The sequence below is a fragment of the Felis catus genome, chromosome B3 (assembly GCF_018350175.1).
Source record: "Felis catus isolate Fca126 chromosome B3, F.catus_Fca126_mat1.0, whole genome shotgun sequence".
NCBI lineage: Eukaryota > Metazoa > Chordata > Mammalia > Carnivora > Felidae > Felis > Felis catus.
In genome coordinates, this window is record NC_058373.1 from 103,799,309 (window position 1) to 103,816,278 (window position 16,970).

The following is a 16,970-nucleotide window of genomic DNA, read 5'->3' on the forward strand; positions in this document are numbered from 1 at the left end:
TGCAGATATCTCAAAATATTGTCTAGGCCCATCAAAACTTCAGAATTAAAGTCATTATTAGTCTCACTGCTAGATCTTATTTTTAAGGCATTAAAAAGGAAAGGTACAGGGGCTCCTGGCTGACTCTGTCGATAGAGCATGCAACTCAGTGTCGGGGTCTGAGTTCTAGTCCCACCTTGGATATAGGGATTACTTAAATAAATAAAACTTTATTTATTTATTTATTTATTTATTTAGAAAGGCACCTATTACTATATCACAACTTTTTTCTTTTTACTATTTTGATAAACCATATTTCAACTAATTGGTTTCCTTTGCAATTCTGTTATTTTTAATGCATTTAAAAATGTTCTGGGGTGTCTGACTGGCTCAGTCAGAAGAGTCTGTGACTCTTGATCTCAGGGTTATGAGGTCAAGCCCCAGGTTGGGCCTAGAGCCTGCTTAAAAACAAACAAACAAAAAAACCCTTCAGTCTCTGACACCGCAGGAGATGTGTTACATTGCCTCTTACCTGCTGACGTCCTCTAGGGCAATGCCTCCCCCCAGTGCCAAGGACATCAAGAAGATTCTGGACAGCATGGGCATTGAGGCGGATGACGACCTGCTTGACAAGGTCATCTGTGAGTTGACCGGAAAAAGCATTGAAGACATCATGGCCCAGGGTATTGGCAAGTTGGCCAGTGTGACCGCTGGTGGGGCTGTGGCTATCCGTGCCTCCCCAGGATCTGCAGCTCCTGCTGCTGGTTCCATCCCAGCTGCATCAGAGGAGAAGAAGGATGAGAAGGAAGAGTTAGAGGAGTTGGACAATGACACGGGATTCGACTTGTTCCATTATAGTCCCGCTGTCCTGTAAACAAAACCCTTTTTTACATACATACATACATACATACTTTAAAAAAGTGTTCTGCGCAGTCTATGAACATTACCAGACTGCCAAAGGAGTCCAAAGCACAGAAAAGGATTAGGATCCCTGCCCTGGAGGGAAACCCCACTGCATTTAGAGTACATATATTTTTGTTTTATAGTACGTGTGACTGGGGGCGCTTGGCTGGCTCAGTCAGAAGAGCATGCAACTCTTGATCTTGGGGTTTTGAGTTTGAGCCCCACATTGGGTGCAGAGATGACTTAAATAAATAAAAACTGTTTAAAACTAGAGTACATATAATTGGTGAATGCTCTTGAAAGAAGACACACTTACCCGGCTATTCTTCCAGCAAGGGAAAAATGGCTAAGAGCATGGACTGAATCCAGGTTTCAAATTCCAACTCTATCATTTCCTGGGGTTGCAGCACTGGATCTATCCTCAAAACTCTGTGTCTATGAACTTACCTAAGATAAAACATAGGTTGTAAAGTTTAAGTGAAATTTTATATCTAAGTGATTAGCAAGTACCTGGTACATAGCATTCAGTAGATAAAATACAGCTATCGTTAATAACAATTATAGTCAATTATTATCATAGATGATAGCAATATTAGTACTATCATTGATTATTAGTATTAATTGCTAATATAGTTATGGTTTATCACAATGACTATGATCCCTTGCTAAAGCATTTTAATTACCATTTAACATCAGCGACTATGATCCCCTCAATTCTGCCACGACATGTCTTTGTCTCAAAATGTTCATCATTAAAAGTCTTCTGCAAAAGAGTGATAATGAAAAGCCCATTCAATTCAACTAATATTAAGGTACGATTGTGTGTGCTGTGCTCTATACTGGGTGCTGAGGTTGTAAGATGGCTAAGGCTTGGCTGGCCCCCTGCCCTGGGTAGCTCGTGGTCTAGCTGGAAAGACAATCATGTAAACAAACAGTTATGATAACTTATAATAAGTGCTAAACATTAGTCCTAGCAAAGTGCTGTGAGAACCTGGTAGACAGAGGGATTAGCTGACCAAGGAGGCAGCAGCTGAGCTGGAAGTCTTCACAGAGATGGTGATATTTGAGCTGTCTGGAAGGATGAGTAATGGTTTAGGAGGCAGAAAAGGTATAATGTGAGTCAAAGCCCAAGTTGGAAAATTGCAAAGGAATGCCAAGAACAAAAGTTTTGCTAGAATGTAGGGCGCGGGGTGAGGAGTGAATCGAGATGAAGCTAAAAGGGCATTTACCACCTGGGCCAGGCCAAGTGTTGTAGAGACTTGCCGTTCAAAATGTGGTCCCAGGACCTGCAGCATCTGCCTGAGATGTTGTTAAAAATGCAAATTCTTGGGCCTCACCCCCAGACCGACCAGAACAGAATCTGCATTCTGAAAACCCCAGATGATTTGTATGCGCATTAAAGTTCGAAAAGCGCTGTTGTAGAACCGTAAATGCTAGGCTAACATGTTAAGCCTTTATCCTGTGGCCCTTATACGTTATAGATCTGGTTTGTAGAAACTAAATTTAATAGCAGCATGAACAGATTGGAAGGTAGAGAAGAGAAAGCAGGATGGGTAGATAAGAGACCAAAGTAAGGGCTCTGTCAAGGTAGAGAGGGAACAAAAGAGACAGATAAATACCCCCTGGCCTTGCCTTTGGTTGCTAGAGTCATCATGACCTGTCAATAATTTCTCTGTATTAAGCACCTGCTGTATTCCAAGTCCTGGACTGGGTACTGGGGGACAGAAATAAGTGTAAAGTGAAATCCCCTGAAAATTTCACCCTATATAATGAGATGACAGACACACGAAAAGTCAACAAATACACAGGGGGGTGTATATGTGTCACACATACATGTACACATGCACGTATGTGAACATGATGTTGGCTAATTGCCACCTCTCCCTGACTCCTGCTGTAACCTATGATAAAGTGATTACTGGTCATCTTCTGGAGGTGAAACTGGTCATATGGAGATAGGAACCAATCCCAGGTTCATGGCTGTGCCCGATTAATCTGAGATTGGAATGGATAGCTAATGGGGGCTTAGAGTATCATCATATCAGCCATTAACTTGAGGGGAGGCATTTTTTCCCTGACAACGCAATCACTTGCCTCGTGCTTGGAATGTTTAAACATAGATCATATTTTGTATCTAGCGATGTTATCTTTGTAAAAATTAAAATAATAAATAGTCATGCAACGTAATTTTTTCTCTCCCCATTAATATTACAATTAGTTTGTTAGATGTTTGGTGTAAATTTAATGGCTTTGTGGATCAGACGCACTTAATACTATCTCATAAGCATTAGTGATTATTCCAAATATATTAGCCATTTTATCTCTTTGCAGAATGCCTATCTGTGCTTGTCAAATGAAAGAGCATTACCTGCAGGAAACCTCCCCCCCATCTTGATCAATATTGTATCATAAAGTACACTGGGATTTTCTTTCCTACTGGTGTAGGCAACAGAAATGATGTCTTAGAGTAGCCACAACTTCAAGTGTTTTATAGCAGAAAAGTTATCAGAAGGAGCTCCACAGCCATTCAGCCTGAGGAAACGTTATCTACTCTTCCTCCCTGACCCAGAAGGGGTTAGGAGAATGGAGGAACCAGAACTTGGCTACATATCTAACAATCTCTAGATATACCACCATCACCTCTCCGTTTCTCCCCGACCCTCGCACCTCTCTCTCACTGTCTCTCTGCTTCTCTCTCTCTCTGGTTCACACACACCCACACACACCCACACACACCTCCTTCAGGAATTTCCTCACAGGAGTCAACTGTAAACAAGGCCAGCCCCACAGTTGACACAGCAGCAGTAAGGACTTTCACACTAAATTAAAGAATAAACATAATCTCACTCTATTATTTTTTTAATGTTTATTTATTTCTGAGAGGCAGAGAGAGAGGAAGACACAGAATCCGAAGCAGGCTCCAGGCTCTGAGCTGTCAGCACAGAGCCCGACATGGGGCTCGAACTCATGACCTGAGTGAAGTCAGGTGCTGTATCGACTGAGCCACCCAGGTGCCCCTAATCTCACTGTATTATCAAAGGAAATATGAATGTGTGTATAGAAAGCCATTTTGTAACAAACTGATCATTCAATTTCATTGCGATAGAACAAGGTGTTGGGAGCCCTGGACGTAGACAAGGTTCAAGAATGTCAGCACATATCACACCACTCTGAGAAAGAGTTGAGAACAGTGCGGGGACTCCCTCTCGGAAAGAGCTGTGGAAGCTACATGTACTGCAGACAAAGCTTTCTAATGCCTGCAGCAAGTCTGGTTGCTTGAAGACACATATATTCACTTTTTACCCCCCTAGGAGGATTATTTCTTGTAGGATTAATACCAGACCATAAGAAAGAAAACAGGGGCACCTGACTGGCTCAGTCAGAAGAGCATGTGACTCTTGATCTCGGGGTCATGAGCTCAAGCCCCCACGATGGGTGTAGAGATCACTTAAATAAACAAATAAACACTTATAAAAAAAAAATACTTCCAAAAAGAAAACAGAAACAAAACCCTAGTACTGTTTCTCTCACAATCAACTAGTTTCTTTTTTTCTTCTTCTAAGTTTATTACTTATTTTGAGACGGCATGAGCAGGGGAGGGGCAGAGAGAGGGGGGTACAGAGGCTCCGAAGTGAGCTCTGTGCTGACAGCAGAGAGCTCAATGAGGGGCTCGAACTCACGAACCCGTGAGATCATGACCTGAGCGGAAATCAGATGCTTAACCGACTGAGTGAGCCACCCAGGCGCCCCACCATCAGCTAGTTTCCGAGTTTACCCAGCCTGTCAGAACTCTGGGCGCTCACCTGGCATTTAACTCGCGACTTACAAAACGGCGTTTCCTTGTGGTTTCAGACTTTAAAAGCCCACCACAGAGATTCAACATCTCCACTATTTTTACTAAGTCAGCTCATTTCTGATGCATCAAGGATCTAACGGAGACCACTGAGGCGTAAGTTGAGACCTAACAACGGTACTTGTTCCAGTCAACGTTTTCTAAACAGAAGATCGTTCTGCTCCTTCGTCATTCTGCTCCTGTCCCTACCACCCCACCCCCCACCTCAGGACCCAGGACCGGGGCAAATGCCGGCCATCCCCCAGTGCGGACAAGGACAAAGTGGGAGAAAGGTGGTGAGCCGCAGATGGACGGCCAAGTTCATGCCAGCTGTAAAAAGGGAAATATTAAAGCCACGGCAGCCTTTTCGCGAACCCATTGATGCCAGGAGAAGAGAATCTGCATTGGCAGGTTTTGTTATTTTTTAACTTGACCCTGACAATACCTGCTGGGCTACCTGTGCTTTCTGCCAAAGAAGTGTCAGATGAGGGAGGAAGTTTGCGCACCTGGTGAATTCAACATCACAATGCCAGTTGGGAGGGAGGAAAGAGAGAAAGAAAGGCAACTACAGAAAAGAACAGAGCCAAGAAATAGAAACTGGGGAGGAGGAGGAAGAGTAATGAAACAAACAATTTGGAGGAATTCTTGTGTGACATTTTCCAAGATCGTATTACACCACAGGGACAGTAATAATTAACGATTCTAGTCACCTTGGGGTGTGAGTATACACCGTTCTGGGTTTGAATTTTTGTACCTGGAGCCCAAAAGGAAACTCTGCACCAGCCACCGCTGTCTGTCTTAGATTTTGATGCCCTGTTTGGCTGGGCTGCTGCGGAGTTTCCAACTGCATGTAATTAAACATTAAGTGGTCTCTTGATGGGCTGTCTTTTCCAAAAAGGCCTTTCTTTAATTTACAGTCAGTATGTCTGTAGAAAACACTAGATGGTTGCTTTTGCCTGTCCCAGGGACACTTCGGCCATTCCATTCACAGCCCTGTTTTTTAAGGAGTCAGTCTGATGGAGGCAACTGGAGGGGGGAAAGGAGGGGTGAGTTTCAAAGACGTCCAAGCCTAAGCCAAGCTTGTTAGCAGCAACTGTCACACAACAAGGCCAGGACACAGAACACCATATGGAGCTTCCGCAGCCACGGGCCCTGGGACCTACGTAGGTTCTCAGTGCAGAGCATCTCCTGTGCTCCGACCTCCCTCCGCACACCCAGGACTCCCAGAGGGGCCTGAGTTTGGAGCATCACAATCTATAACCGTTCATCGGAACATCTGGATCGTATTCAAATGTGTTAAAAATACGTGTTCCCATCCATTCGAGTGTCAGCAAACATCAAGCTTCTAGCGTCACTTGCATTTCCATACATCCTTAAACGCACCAGCATTTTCCTTTAGGCTCAGAAGCCTTGGCTTCCGTTGTGACCACCCAGCAGAATGGTCTCCCATAACCATGAATGTGAGTTCCATGGAAGCTGAAGCTTTGTGTGCCTGGTAGAAAGAAGACCCTCAAATAGTTACTGAATGAATAGATACATCTTACGAGGGCCCTAGTTTTCCTAAATCCTAATGAAGGTTTAAGTGGAAGCTTAATTTTGTAAGCTTGACACCTGAGAATCTTTTCCTACAGCCAACCTAACATCCATTTTAGGGGCGCCTGGGTGGCTCCGTCGGTTAAGCGTCCGACTTCAGCTCAGGTCACGATCTCACACTCCGTGAGTTCGAGCCCCACGTCAGGCTCTGTGCTGCCAGCTCAGAGCCTGGAGTGTGCTTCAGATTCTGTGTCTCCCTCTCTCTCTCTGCCCCTCCCCTGCTCATGCTCTGTCTCTCTCTGTCTCAAAAATAAATAAAAACATTAAAAAAAATAATATCCATTTTAATGTTTATTTATTTTTGAGAGAGAGACAGAGAGACAGACAGTGAGTGGGGTAGGGCAAAGAGAGAGGGAGACACAGAATACGAAGCAGGCTCCGGGCTCTGAGCTGTCTCTGTGCAGAGACTGACGCGGGGCTCGAACCCATGAACTGTGAGATCACGACCTGAGCCAAAGTTGGACCCCTAACCGACTGAGCCACCCAGGCACCCCTCTAATATCCATTTTAATGTCTCCGGGGCCAGAAAAATATTATAACTTTATCATTCATATAATTGTTAGTAATGCAGTTAGTGTCTGCTCTTCAGAGAAATTTACAGCAGGCATGAGAAGCTACAATGTGCTTGGTTATTCTTTCAATCTCCCGAAGAGGTCAAAGCTGAAGTGTCTTCAAGGCAAACACGGACTCTTATTAATATAACTACGTCTCCTCGTGGAACAAATGCAAATCTATATGAACCTACAAAAGTCCCTTTGGCAATAATACCATTAGTGTCACAACTGTCAAAAGGAATTGAAAAACGAGTGATATTCAATAAGCATATGGTTAAGTACCTGATAGGTGGGAATTCTCACCTAACAGGTCACCTAGTCATGAGTCGAGCTGTCGGCTGATGCTGGACAGTTCCTGAGGCTTAATTCCAAGGGTTCTTCCTTCCCTGGCTTTAAATGTTCCAGACTGGTGATTCTGTCACTTGCCTTGAGCGACTCTTCCCGGGCCATTGAGAGGTCATCACTGAGACATCTCGCAGTTTCATATTTTTATTCCAAATTAGCCCCTCGGATGCCCCTGGTCAATTCTGATGGGTGATGCCTTTTCAGACTCTTGCAGGTGGTTGTCAGGTCCCTGCTCCATCACAGACGTCACAAAGGAGGTCCTGTCTCCCTGTGCGTGCCCTCAGAGACATGTTTTGAGTTTGCAGTCTTAAACAAATTGCTTGCACAGACCTGTGTGCTGAAGAACTGTGGAAGCTGATGACTAAAGCTTTGCACTTTGCAAATGTGGTCCATTTTGCCTATTCAGGCTTTCTTGAGATATCAGCCCCTCTAGCCACTTACTCGTTTTCTCTGTAATTCCTTAGAGAGTTGAATTGCCGTCTTCAGTAAATTCATTTGAACAAATTCATTACCCTGTTCTCTTCTCCTTCTGCCATCATCCTTACTAGTTGATTTGCATAAAGCTTTTTTTTATTCCCAATTATTCTCTCCTTTTTTTAAACCAAGGGCCCAATTTACAAGGTCTTTATTATTTTATTACTAAACAACGTTACCACACTTTTCTTGTTAAAGGCCGATGTTTAGGGGGAAAATTGTGAAATGTGTTGGCAGCCCTGTTTAAGCCACATTTAAAAGGAAATTAAAACCATGTTTTGACAGCATTTTTAGAGATGAGGAGGAGGCAATAAACATTGCCCACAGACTGAATTAACCTGCAGTATGTGGGAATAAAGATGCTAGTATCATTCTCAACAACACTGAGAGCAGGTTGGGGTTCAGAGCATTTGGAGCTGGGAAAAAACTACTTGCAATAATGGATAAACATTTTAAATCTTACATGGAGAGGACTGAAAGTATGATTTAAAGATAGCAGTGTGGCAGCACCTGGGTGCCTCAGCCAGTTAAGCAGTTAAACATCTGACTTCGGCTCAGGTCTTGGTCTCCCGGTTCATGAATTTGAGCCCCACGTCAGGCTCTCTGCCGTCAGCATGGAGCCATATTTGGAACCTCTGTCTCCCTCTTTCTGCCCCTCCCCAGCTTGTGCATGTGGCTCAGTCGGTTAAGCGGCTGACTTCAGCTCAGGTCATGATCTCATGCCTAGTGAGTTGGAGCCCCAGTGGCGGGCTCTCTGCTCTCAGCGTGGAGCCCACCTCGATTCCTCTGTGTCCCTCTCTCTCTCTCTGCCCCTCCCTGCTTGTGCTCTCCCTCTCTCCTTCAAAAATAAATAAACACTAAAAAAGATTTTTTTTTTAAATAAAATAAAGATAGCAGCGTGGTTTGTTTTGTTACACTTTGACCCTCTTGTCAAATTTGTCTTTGCTCTTCCTTCCTTTTTGCCAAATGCCTTTGCAGATTTCAAAATCCTTACGGTTTCTTGGACTGTTGAACAAAATCAGAGGCTCTTTGTGACAAAGGCAGACCCAACACAAAATGAATTTAACCATGTGGTTATGCTACATCTATAATTTGGTACATATTATACAACAGCACACGATTACTCTTGCATTCTTCCTATAACTGTGTTCTTGTCCTATCGGTGGAGTGAAAACAGTCAACGTTAGTTCATCGAGCCTTCTGACTCTGACTCAGTTTTGCCGGCCAGAGACTGACTACCATGACAGTGACCATAAGGGTGGCAACAGTAACTGGGACCAAGGATTGAGCGCCTATTACCTACCAGACACTGAGCTAAGTGCTTTGTCTTCACGACAATCAGGGAAGTGGAAACTACCATGTTTTCCTGTTTTACAGATGAGGACACTAAGGCACAGAAGGGTTAGAAAATCTTCATGAGGAAAAATATCTACTTCATTATAGAGGAGCTTAACACCAGACAATCGAACTTTAAAGCCTGAATGCTCCCCCACTGCCTTTAACTACTCCCCTCCTGGAACTAGGGGGTCAGCTTCTCAAATAACAACAAAAAAAAAAATATGGACTGACTTATGTTTCCTAAGACACCTGGAAGTCACAATTGCTTATTTAAATACTGTCGTATGAGGGTTTCTACAATACTATGAGAGCCAGAGACATAGGCAAAAACCAAATACCTCTCACTCACACCACCCCTACCACAGCCCAATTTGTGTGTGAATTTGAGGTAAAATTAACCAAAGCTCAGAGAAAGCTCAAGATATTCAGAAAAAGATAAGCGGGCGGAGACCAGACTGCGCTTCCAAGAGGGAAGCTACCGGTTTTCTGCTCACACTAAATCCGCTCCAGTTATCCATGAAACGCACAAATGTAAAAGTTCTAGACCTACAGTAAAAAAAAAAAACTGACCTCTGGAAAGCAGCAAATTTGTCAGTTGGGATAGATCTTTGAAAGGCTGAGTAAATCACCTGGTCCCATGTCCTGCTGATTGGTCTACGATACATGCAAATCATTTCAATATGGGAGACTGATCCCACCTTCATCACTGCCATCATGAAGACGTGGCAAGACTAGACCAAGAGAACACAGGCCTGGTCTCCTCTGTCCAGGCTCTAGACTCTATCCCAGCCCACTTCTCATGGAGCAGACACATACTAAGGAGAGACAGTCCTGACACTGTAACCTCCTCCAAATACGTAAACATTTTGTTTTGCCTCTTGTCTGACCAGGCAAACGCTGTCCATGTTTTTTTGAACATTGTATCATCAAGACACTGGAGCCAAGGCCAGTCTTAAGCAGTAACAAGACTTTCCTGTTTATTCCATGCCCTATTTCCCCACAGTCCTTAAAAAAAAATCTTCCAATGTTACAAAACACACCACTGTTATCAATCAGTGACTTTTTACCCTAAGGGGTGTCCTTTTACCAATTGTATACAGCTCTCTCATCCTGAGATTAGTAATTATGACTTGAGTTTGTTTATTTAGTGTATCATTTGGGGGAGAAGATACCAAACAATGGGGTAGGGTTTGCAGATACCAGTTAATTAAAAAGCTAGGTCAGCAAACAAAGGGTCTAGGAATGAAGTTCTAGAACAGCATAGCGGGATGTCTCTTTGACACTGTTTGCTGACCGACTGAAATTCTGCATATGTCAAGTTGATTTTTGATCTTGTCCAAAGGAGCTTATTGCTAAAAATACCCAAAAGAATTTGTGTCTACTTCATCAATGACCCACTTCCAACACAGGGACCTTAAACAACATATGATTAAAATAGCTACAGTATTTTTGAAACCTCTCGATTTTTTTTTATCTGTCAATCCTTTCCAGAGCCATTTAACAAAAATCAAATAGAATGATTATAACTAGAATACTAAAGTAGCAGAGGCAGAATACTTCTACCAAGCAGTAAAGGCGTATTTCTGTGACTTGAGGCTAGACCTGAGTACCCTGGGATATGAGCCTAAAACTGTTCCCTCTGGATATTTGAAAAGTGCAAATAGTTAGCAATTGCCCTGCAGGTCACTTAGCCTGGTCTCCCTCTGGGCATCAACAGCTTTCCTTCACCACTACACTGCTTTCCTTTATTCTCCACTGTAACCCCTCCCCCGCCCCCGACTTTCTGCTGCCCCTCATATCCCTGAAATGATACGGAATGAGAACATGGTCATCTGTACTGACCTTCCAGATGGCAAAAATAAAGCCATTTTCAAAACAATAAAAGCAATTCTAGATAGTACTTTGCCTTTTATTTTTTATATGTGCATTTTCCCTCTACTGTTTGGCAAAAAAACATTCATTTCCAGAGGTCTTTTTCTAGTCATGGTCACAGTGATGTTGTTTAAAGTTTATTGGGCAGGGAAAACACACAGTTACCTTTTCAACCTTTCTAATTTGTATTGGATTCTAAGCTCCCACATCTTGGCCCTCGGGCATTTTCCTTGATAAAGCCCTCCTACCTTCCAGTCCAACAAAGACCAAAGACTTTGGATATGAAATTTTAAAGTAACCACTGGAGAAGAGGCTTCAATTGTATTGGCCCAACTGGCAATCTGTGGAAGGCCACATGAATTGCTCAGAGATAACGCCCTGCCTTTCACCTTGCGGTCACCAGTTTGAGTCAAGCAGAGATTAACGGTGTCCAAGGGTTGTTATCATCTGGTGATGGCCTGGGAGCTGATATGAAATAAATTGCTAGTATCTTGCGTCTACTTGCCTGAGGTCGCTCAGTTCAGGCTATTTTAGGGACCAGATCCAAATCTTAGCTGCAATGGTTACTCTAAATGGAAGCCTCTGCGCAAAGATCAAATGCTAAATAAACCCATAGATTATGCTTCCTCTTGCACTAATGGAAGATATCCCCTTAGACAAGGTTGGAAGTAAGCTGGGGAGTTATGGGGGTGGGAGGGTGGGGGAGGGATGGGCTAGATCTGCTATTCTGAAGACAGGCCTCTAAGTATTTAATTTAAATTCTACCCTGGGTCCCTTACAGGTGATTATACCATCTGACCTTGAATTCCTTACCTGGATGGTATAATCATGCCCTCCTTCTGATTCGGTTGGAAGGTCCCACCTCCCTTACCTATTATTTCATCCACCTTGACAATCATTAAACTTTAAGGAAAATGAAAAACCTTTCAACAGAAAAATTTGGGAACCTAGGCATGATTACTAAATCTATGTACGTGCACAAAGAGAAAGGGAGATCCAATTCATACTAAATTTTCTAAAGTTTTAAATTAGAGCCAGATAATATTTTGTTGTTATTACTGTTGATTGTCTTGTTTTGGGTAAAGAGACTTGGGGTGCCTGGGTGGCCCAATTGCTTAAGCATTTTGTTTTGGCTCAGGTCATGATCTCATGGTTCTTGAGTTCAAGTCCTGCACTAGGCTCTGGGCTGATAACACAGAGCCTGCTTGGGATTCTCTGTCTCCCTGTCTCTCTGCCCCTTCCCCACACATGCTCTCTTTCTCTCAAAAATTAAATAAACATTTTTTTAAAAGAAGTTTTTTGGTCTGAATCATTAAAATGTTTGCTTAAATTCTCTACTTCACATTTCATATGTAGATAATATTAAAAATAAGTTTTATTTAATTCATTTGTTGTTTTACAATGCGTTATACATAAATAGCCTCATGGGCAATAATTCAAATTGGGCCTAACTAGATAAAATTTAAAAATAAAAGGGATTTTTTAGATTACTTTGTTTAAAAAAAAAACAACAAAGTTTCAAAATGTTAGGGGTAGATCTAAATTTCACTGGGGTGCCATTTTGTCCAGGTTTTATGAGAACTACAAGTATCTATCCCCAAGTTCACTCTTCTTTCACAACATATGAATCATAAAAACCAATGGCTCTTAATTCGGGGTGGTTACAGTCTGTGTGTGTGTGTGTGTGTGTGTGTGTGTGTGTGTGAATTTAACAAAAGCTGTAGATCTGTCCAGAAAAATTACACTGAACACACACCAAAAAAATGTATTTTTCTATACAATTGAGAGAATTTATCCATCCTCTAAAATCTATCCATGGACAACCATCCCCAAAGGGAAGGTCACTGTTAAGAACTCCTGAAGAAGCACCTGGGTCACTCAGTAGGTTCAGTGACAGACTTGGGCTCAGATCATGATCTCCCTCTTCTGGAGTTGGAGCCCCATATCAGGCTCTCTGTTCTCAGCACACAGAGCATACTTTGGATCCTCTGCCTCCCTCTTTCTGCCCCTCCTCTGCTCACGTGCAAGTTCTCTCTCAAAAATAAATAAATATTAAAAAAAAAAAAAAGAATTCCTGAAAAAGATATCAGCGCAGACACCTCTTAATAAAATTGTGTATCATACACTCCATACCTTTAGCTATACATATGAAGGAAAGGGGGGGGGAAAAGAAGGAAGAAAAAGGAAAAGAGGAAGTGATGTGTTCATTTACAATAGTCAGGAATCAAGATTATTGGTTTAACCAACTCAATTACTTGTTCTTGAAAATAGGGAATGTATGTTTATACCATCCCCCCCCCCCCACCCTCCCCCTCATCTCAAGATCAGAGGGCCTTATCTGTGGTCAGTTTTAAGACTAAATAAAGGCTATGCTTTTTGGTAGAGATTAATCAATAGACTGAGTTCTTGTTAGCCTTCTAAAGCTTCAAAGTGGCCAATTTAGACTAAAATTAAAAATAGCACAAACTTAATCCGCAAGAAGAACTATTGAGAAAGACATTTCAATTAGAGACTTGCATCAATTTAAAATGTATAATATTAATGTGACTCTTCATTCCACAATTACCTAATTTCATTTTTGGATGTGTGCGTGTGTGTGTAAAACTCTCCAAAGTATCTGCCTCCCTATGAAAAAATTCCTTAGCACTGTGTAGCAATAAGAATGAATAGCTGGACATTTCGAGCCAAAGGTAACTCAAAGGTTGTCACACTCGCATGGGTCCATGGGCAAGAAGGACTCGGGAAAAGCTGTGCACCGTCCGTGTTCAAAACTCGAACGCAGCGTTCATTTTAGGACGCTCCTTACCAGCCTTCTGAACCTGCCCTGGCAGCTCCCGCGGGCCGGGTCAGGCCAGGCCAGGCCTCCAGGTGGAACCGGAAGCTGCCACCCGCGGGCCGGCGTCCAGGCCTCGGGGCCCGGATGGGCGCACTGCCGCAAGGATCCAGGACGGGGTCCAGACCCTGGGCACTGGGGTCCGAGCCCAGGCCCGCCCCGGGAGGCAGCGTTTACTCCAAGTCGCGAGCTCTAGGGACAAGCACGTCGCAGTTCTCCCGTCTTTTCGCCACGAGGTGCTCGAAGGAGGAAACGTGGACTTCTGCGCCCGCCCAGAGTGGGGCGCCCACGTGGGACCGGACCGCGGGGCGTTTTGGCCTCCTGCGTCATTACGCCCCCACGCACCACCCTGAACTCGGGGAGACTGCGGAAGCGGATAAAGGTGGGGCACGAAGACCACGGCACCCCCACCCCCACCCCACTTCCCGCTTTTTCGAGAGCGGCGGCACTGTGCCTGGGGCCCGAGCCTTCTCAGTCTCCACGGGAGCCCCATCCACAGCGGGTTCGAGGCCCGCAGCCGTCGGAGGTACGGGTTAGGGGTCTTGGTCTCGCTGTCCCCAGCAGCTGGCCGGAAGCTGCCTCTTGGCCAGGAGAGTGAGACTCTCTGCGGTCCCTGGCACTCTCTCTGGTCTCCAAGTCACCTTAGCGGGGGCGGAGGGGGGTGGGCGCCGCTGGGGCTGGGGAGGCCCAGCATGCGGAACCCTCCGCTTAGTTTGCTGAATTGGGGTGCGGGTGGGGAGGGTGGAGGACGGGAACACGCGCCTGCACCACTTTTGCTGGAAACCCGGGGCCCCGCTCCCTCCCTGGCGCCGCAGCCGCTGCAGGGGCGTCCACGGCGCCGTCGACTGCGAGCAGCCAGGCCTGTAGGCTTCCGCGCCGCCGGCAGGAGCGCCCCGCGAGTGTTCCAGACTCGCCGGGCCTTGTCGGGGCGGGAGGGCAGGGGCTTTAGGGACTCTGCGCCGGCGCTGAGAAGCGCGGGGGTCCCGCGGGGAAGCCCCGGACTTAGGGCAACGCAGACGTCCCGGGCGCGGGCCTCCATCGGCCTTAGCCGCCTTTCGGGCAAAGCTCCCTTAGAAGCGGGGAGGAGGGGCAGTGGCCCGCGACCCGCCCCTCTTTCGTCTGGAGGTGACCTTATGCCGACAGGCAAGTTTTCCCCCTCCCCTTTCCAAAACTCTACGCGTTTGTTAAATCCGGTTAAATGAAGAACACCGAAGTCTCCCGCTCTGCTGTCGGGAGAAACGCCTCTACTTAAGAGCATCGCAGCTAAAATGTGGTTTGGCTGTAAGCTGATAATCAAGTAGCTGTGGTCAGACACCCACTCCAGAACATCGCTATTCAGGGACCATGTTGTCACACACGACGTCCATTAGGCCCCAGTAATCCGCCATCAACGCATTTTAGAGCCATTTGAATGTTAAGGAGATTTTTATTAATGGCCCATGAGCCTAAAATGTGACTATTGATTCTTGGAACAGATTTTAACAACTAGGGGCCGGGATGAGTGATTTTCAGGTGGCAGTGTGGCCGCAGGCCTCTGGAGACTCCAGTTGGCAGATGGGGGGCAGGGCCTCAGGGAGAGTCTTCACCCAAAAGCTGGCTCTAAGGGGCACTTTCAGGCCTTTACCTGGGGAACCGAGGGTGGAGGGCAGCAGACCTGCAGGGTGCAGTCAAGTGCTGCTCCTGTGTTTCCCGGAGGCCGCATTTGCTGGGCTCGTCTTGGGCCGTTCAGAGGGGTAGAAATCAGCACTGGTATAGCTGCTAGAAACCGGCATCTTATTTTTAAAGACACCCTCGGCTGCAAGTGTCTCCTAGTAAGAAACATCTAATCCAAAGGCCCCCTTCCCACCTCCACAGTAGGCAAACCAAGGCGAGGACACCGGGAGAAGGTGGCAGAAGATTCTGATTCTTAGATAGCTTTTTTTTTTTTTTTTTTTCCCTTCTGGAGCTGAAACAAGTCAGTTCAAACTTTGGTCACTTACCATTATATATTTGCTGTGGGATTCTTTTTTTGTTTTCTTTGTTTTGTTCTGTTTTGTTTTTTTCCATCCCCAAATACCATGTTTCCTTCCACTAAGAATGGAAGGTAAAGAGTTGGGGAGATTAAGGAATAAAAGTGACTCATGGACCTCATGCTGTTCGACTTTCCCTTTAGGAGAAAAACAAAATTCGGAGTCGACCCTCCCCCCAGTGATAGCCTGGCCTCTCGGGCACCTGCAGTTATCTTTGACCGAATGGGTTGGGCTTGGTAGGGCTCCTTTATTTGAATTTGCTTATTGTTTGTTTGCAGTCGACAGCAGGTTGATTTTTAAATATAAAACCCGCTGCTTGCAAGAGAGGAAGTCTGACAGATTCCCTTTAGAATTGGGGGGCGGGGGGGGGGTGGTGCCTGCCTTGCTTCTGGGAGTTGCTGCATAGTAGAAGGTCTTGCAAACGCACGCCTGCTCACTTCTCTCAGCCACTTCTGCAGACAGAAGCTTCCTCCAGCTGGCAGAATGGGTTCCGTGTCCTTCGAATTGCCTCCCTTGGAAAAACTGCCCTTTCCAAATAGTGCCTAAATTTTGTTTTAATCGGGTTAAAAACAAAAACCCACAAATGCGTTCAAGGCCTCATATTGCTATTAACAGGCAGTTTGGAAGAGATGCTCCAAGCAATTCTATACAATGTGTCTCAATACACCGGAGCACTATGGTTTCACATGTAATGTTAATTCTGTCCGAGACAAATCCCATAATCTGTGCAGTTTCAGAGCCTAATAGTGAAAGACATCGGGGTGGGTTTTGTTGGGGGTTTTGCTCTCTCCATCCCAGGGGCTCCCTGTCTTTCCTATCGTGCTAACCCACGGGCGGAAATGGGGCAGCTGGGGGATCAGGTTTTATCCGGGCACGCTGCGCTTACTGGGTGCTACCCGTTGAGAGAAAAACAGAGGTGTGTTGAAGGCACTGGTCACAGATCTGGGCATGCAGATACGCGACTGGGGCTTGGACCCTTTTGTGGTAGGAAGGGGAAAGAGCTGTCCTTCCTAAAGGTTTCCAAGGAAGGCAAGAAGCAGGCTGAGGTCATGGCTGAGTCCGACCCTGTATCTTCCCGTTTGGGTTGTTTTCTACCACGTCCGCTTCAGTTGTGTGGGATGCGCCCGACGCCTGCCTGACTCCTTTGTTTTTCTCTTTTGCGTAATTAAAACATGTCTCTGTGTGCAGTAAACCACCACCTAACACTGGCACGCCTGGTTTTGGGTTACAGCTTTGTC

At 45.2% G+C, this 16,970-nt stretch overlaps 1 protein-coding gene across 1 annotated transcript; it reads left to right on the forward strand.

Annotated features, from left to right (window-relative positions):
- The first annotated feature begins 490 nt into the window (after positions 1–490).
- LOC101094765 (60S acidic ribosomal protein P2-like) lies at positions 491–853 on the forward strand. The gene has a single exon (XM_045060668.1). The coding sequence runs from the start codon at positions 491–493 to the stop codon at positions 851–853; it is 363 nt and encodes a 120-aa protein (XP_044916603.1).
- The last annotated feature ends 16,117 nt before the right edge of the window (positions 854–16,970 follow it).

What these genes read in the sequence shown, in the direction of transcription:
- LOC101094765 (XM_045060668.1), top strand. Translation starts at nt 491, where the DNA reads ATGTGTTACATTGCCTCTTACCTGCTGACGTCCTCTAGGGCAATGCCT.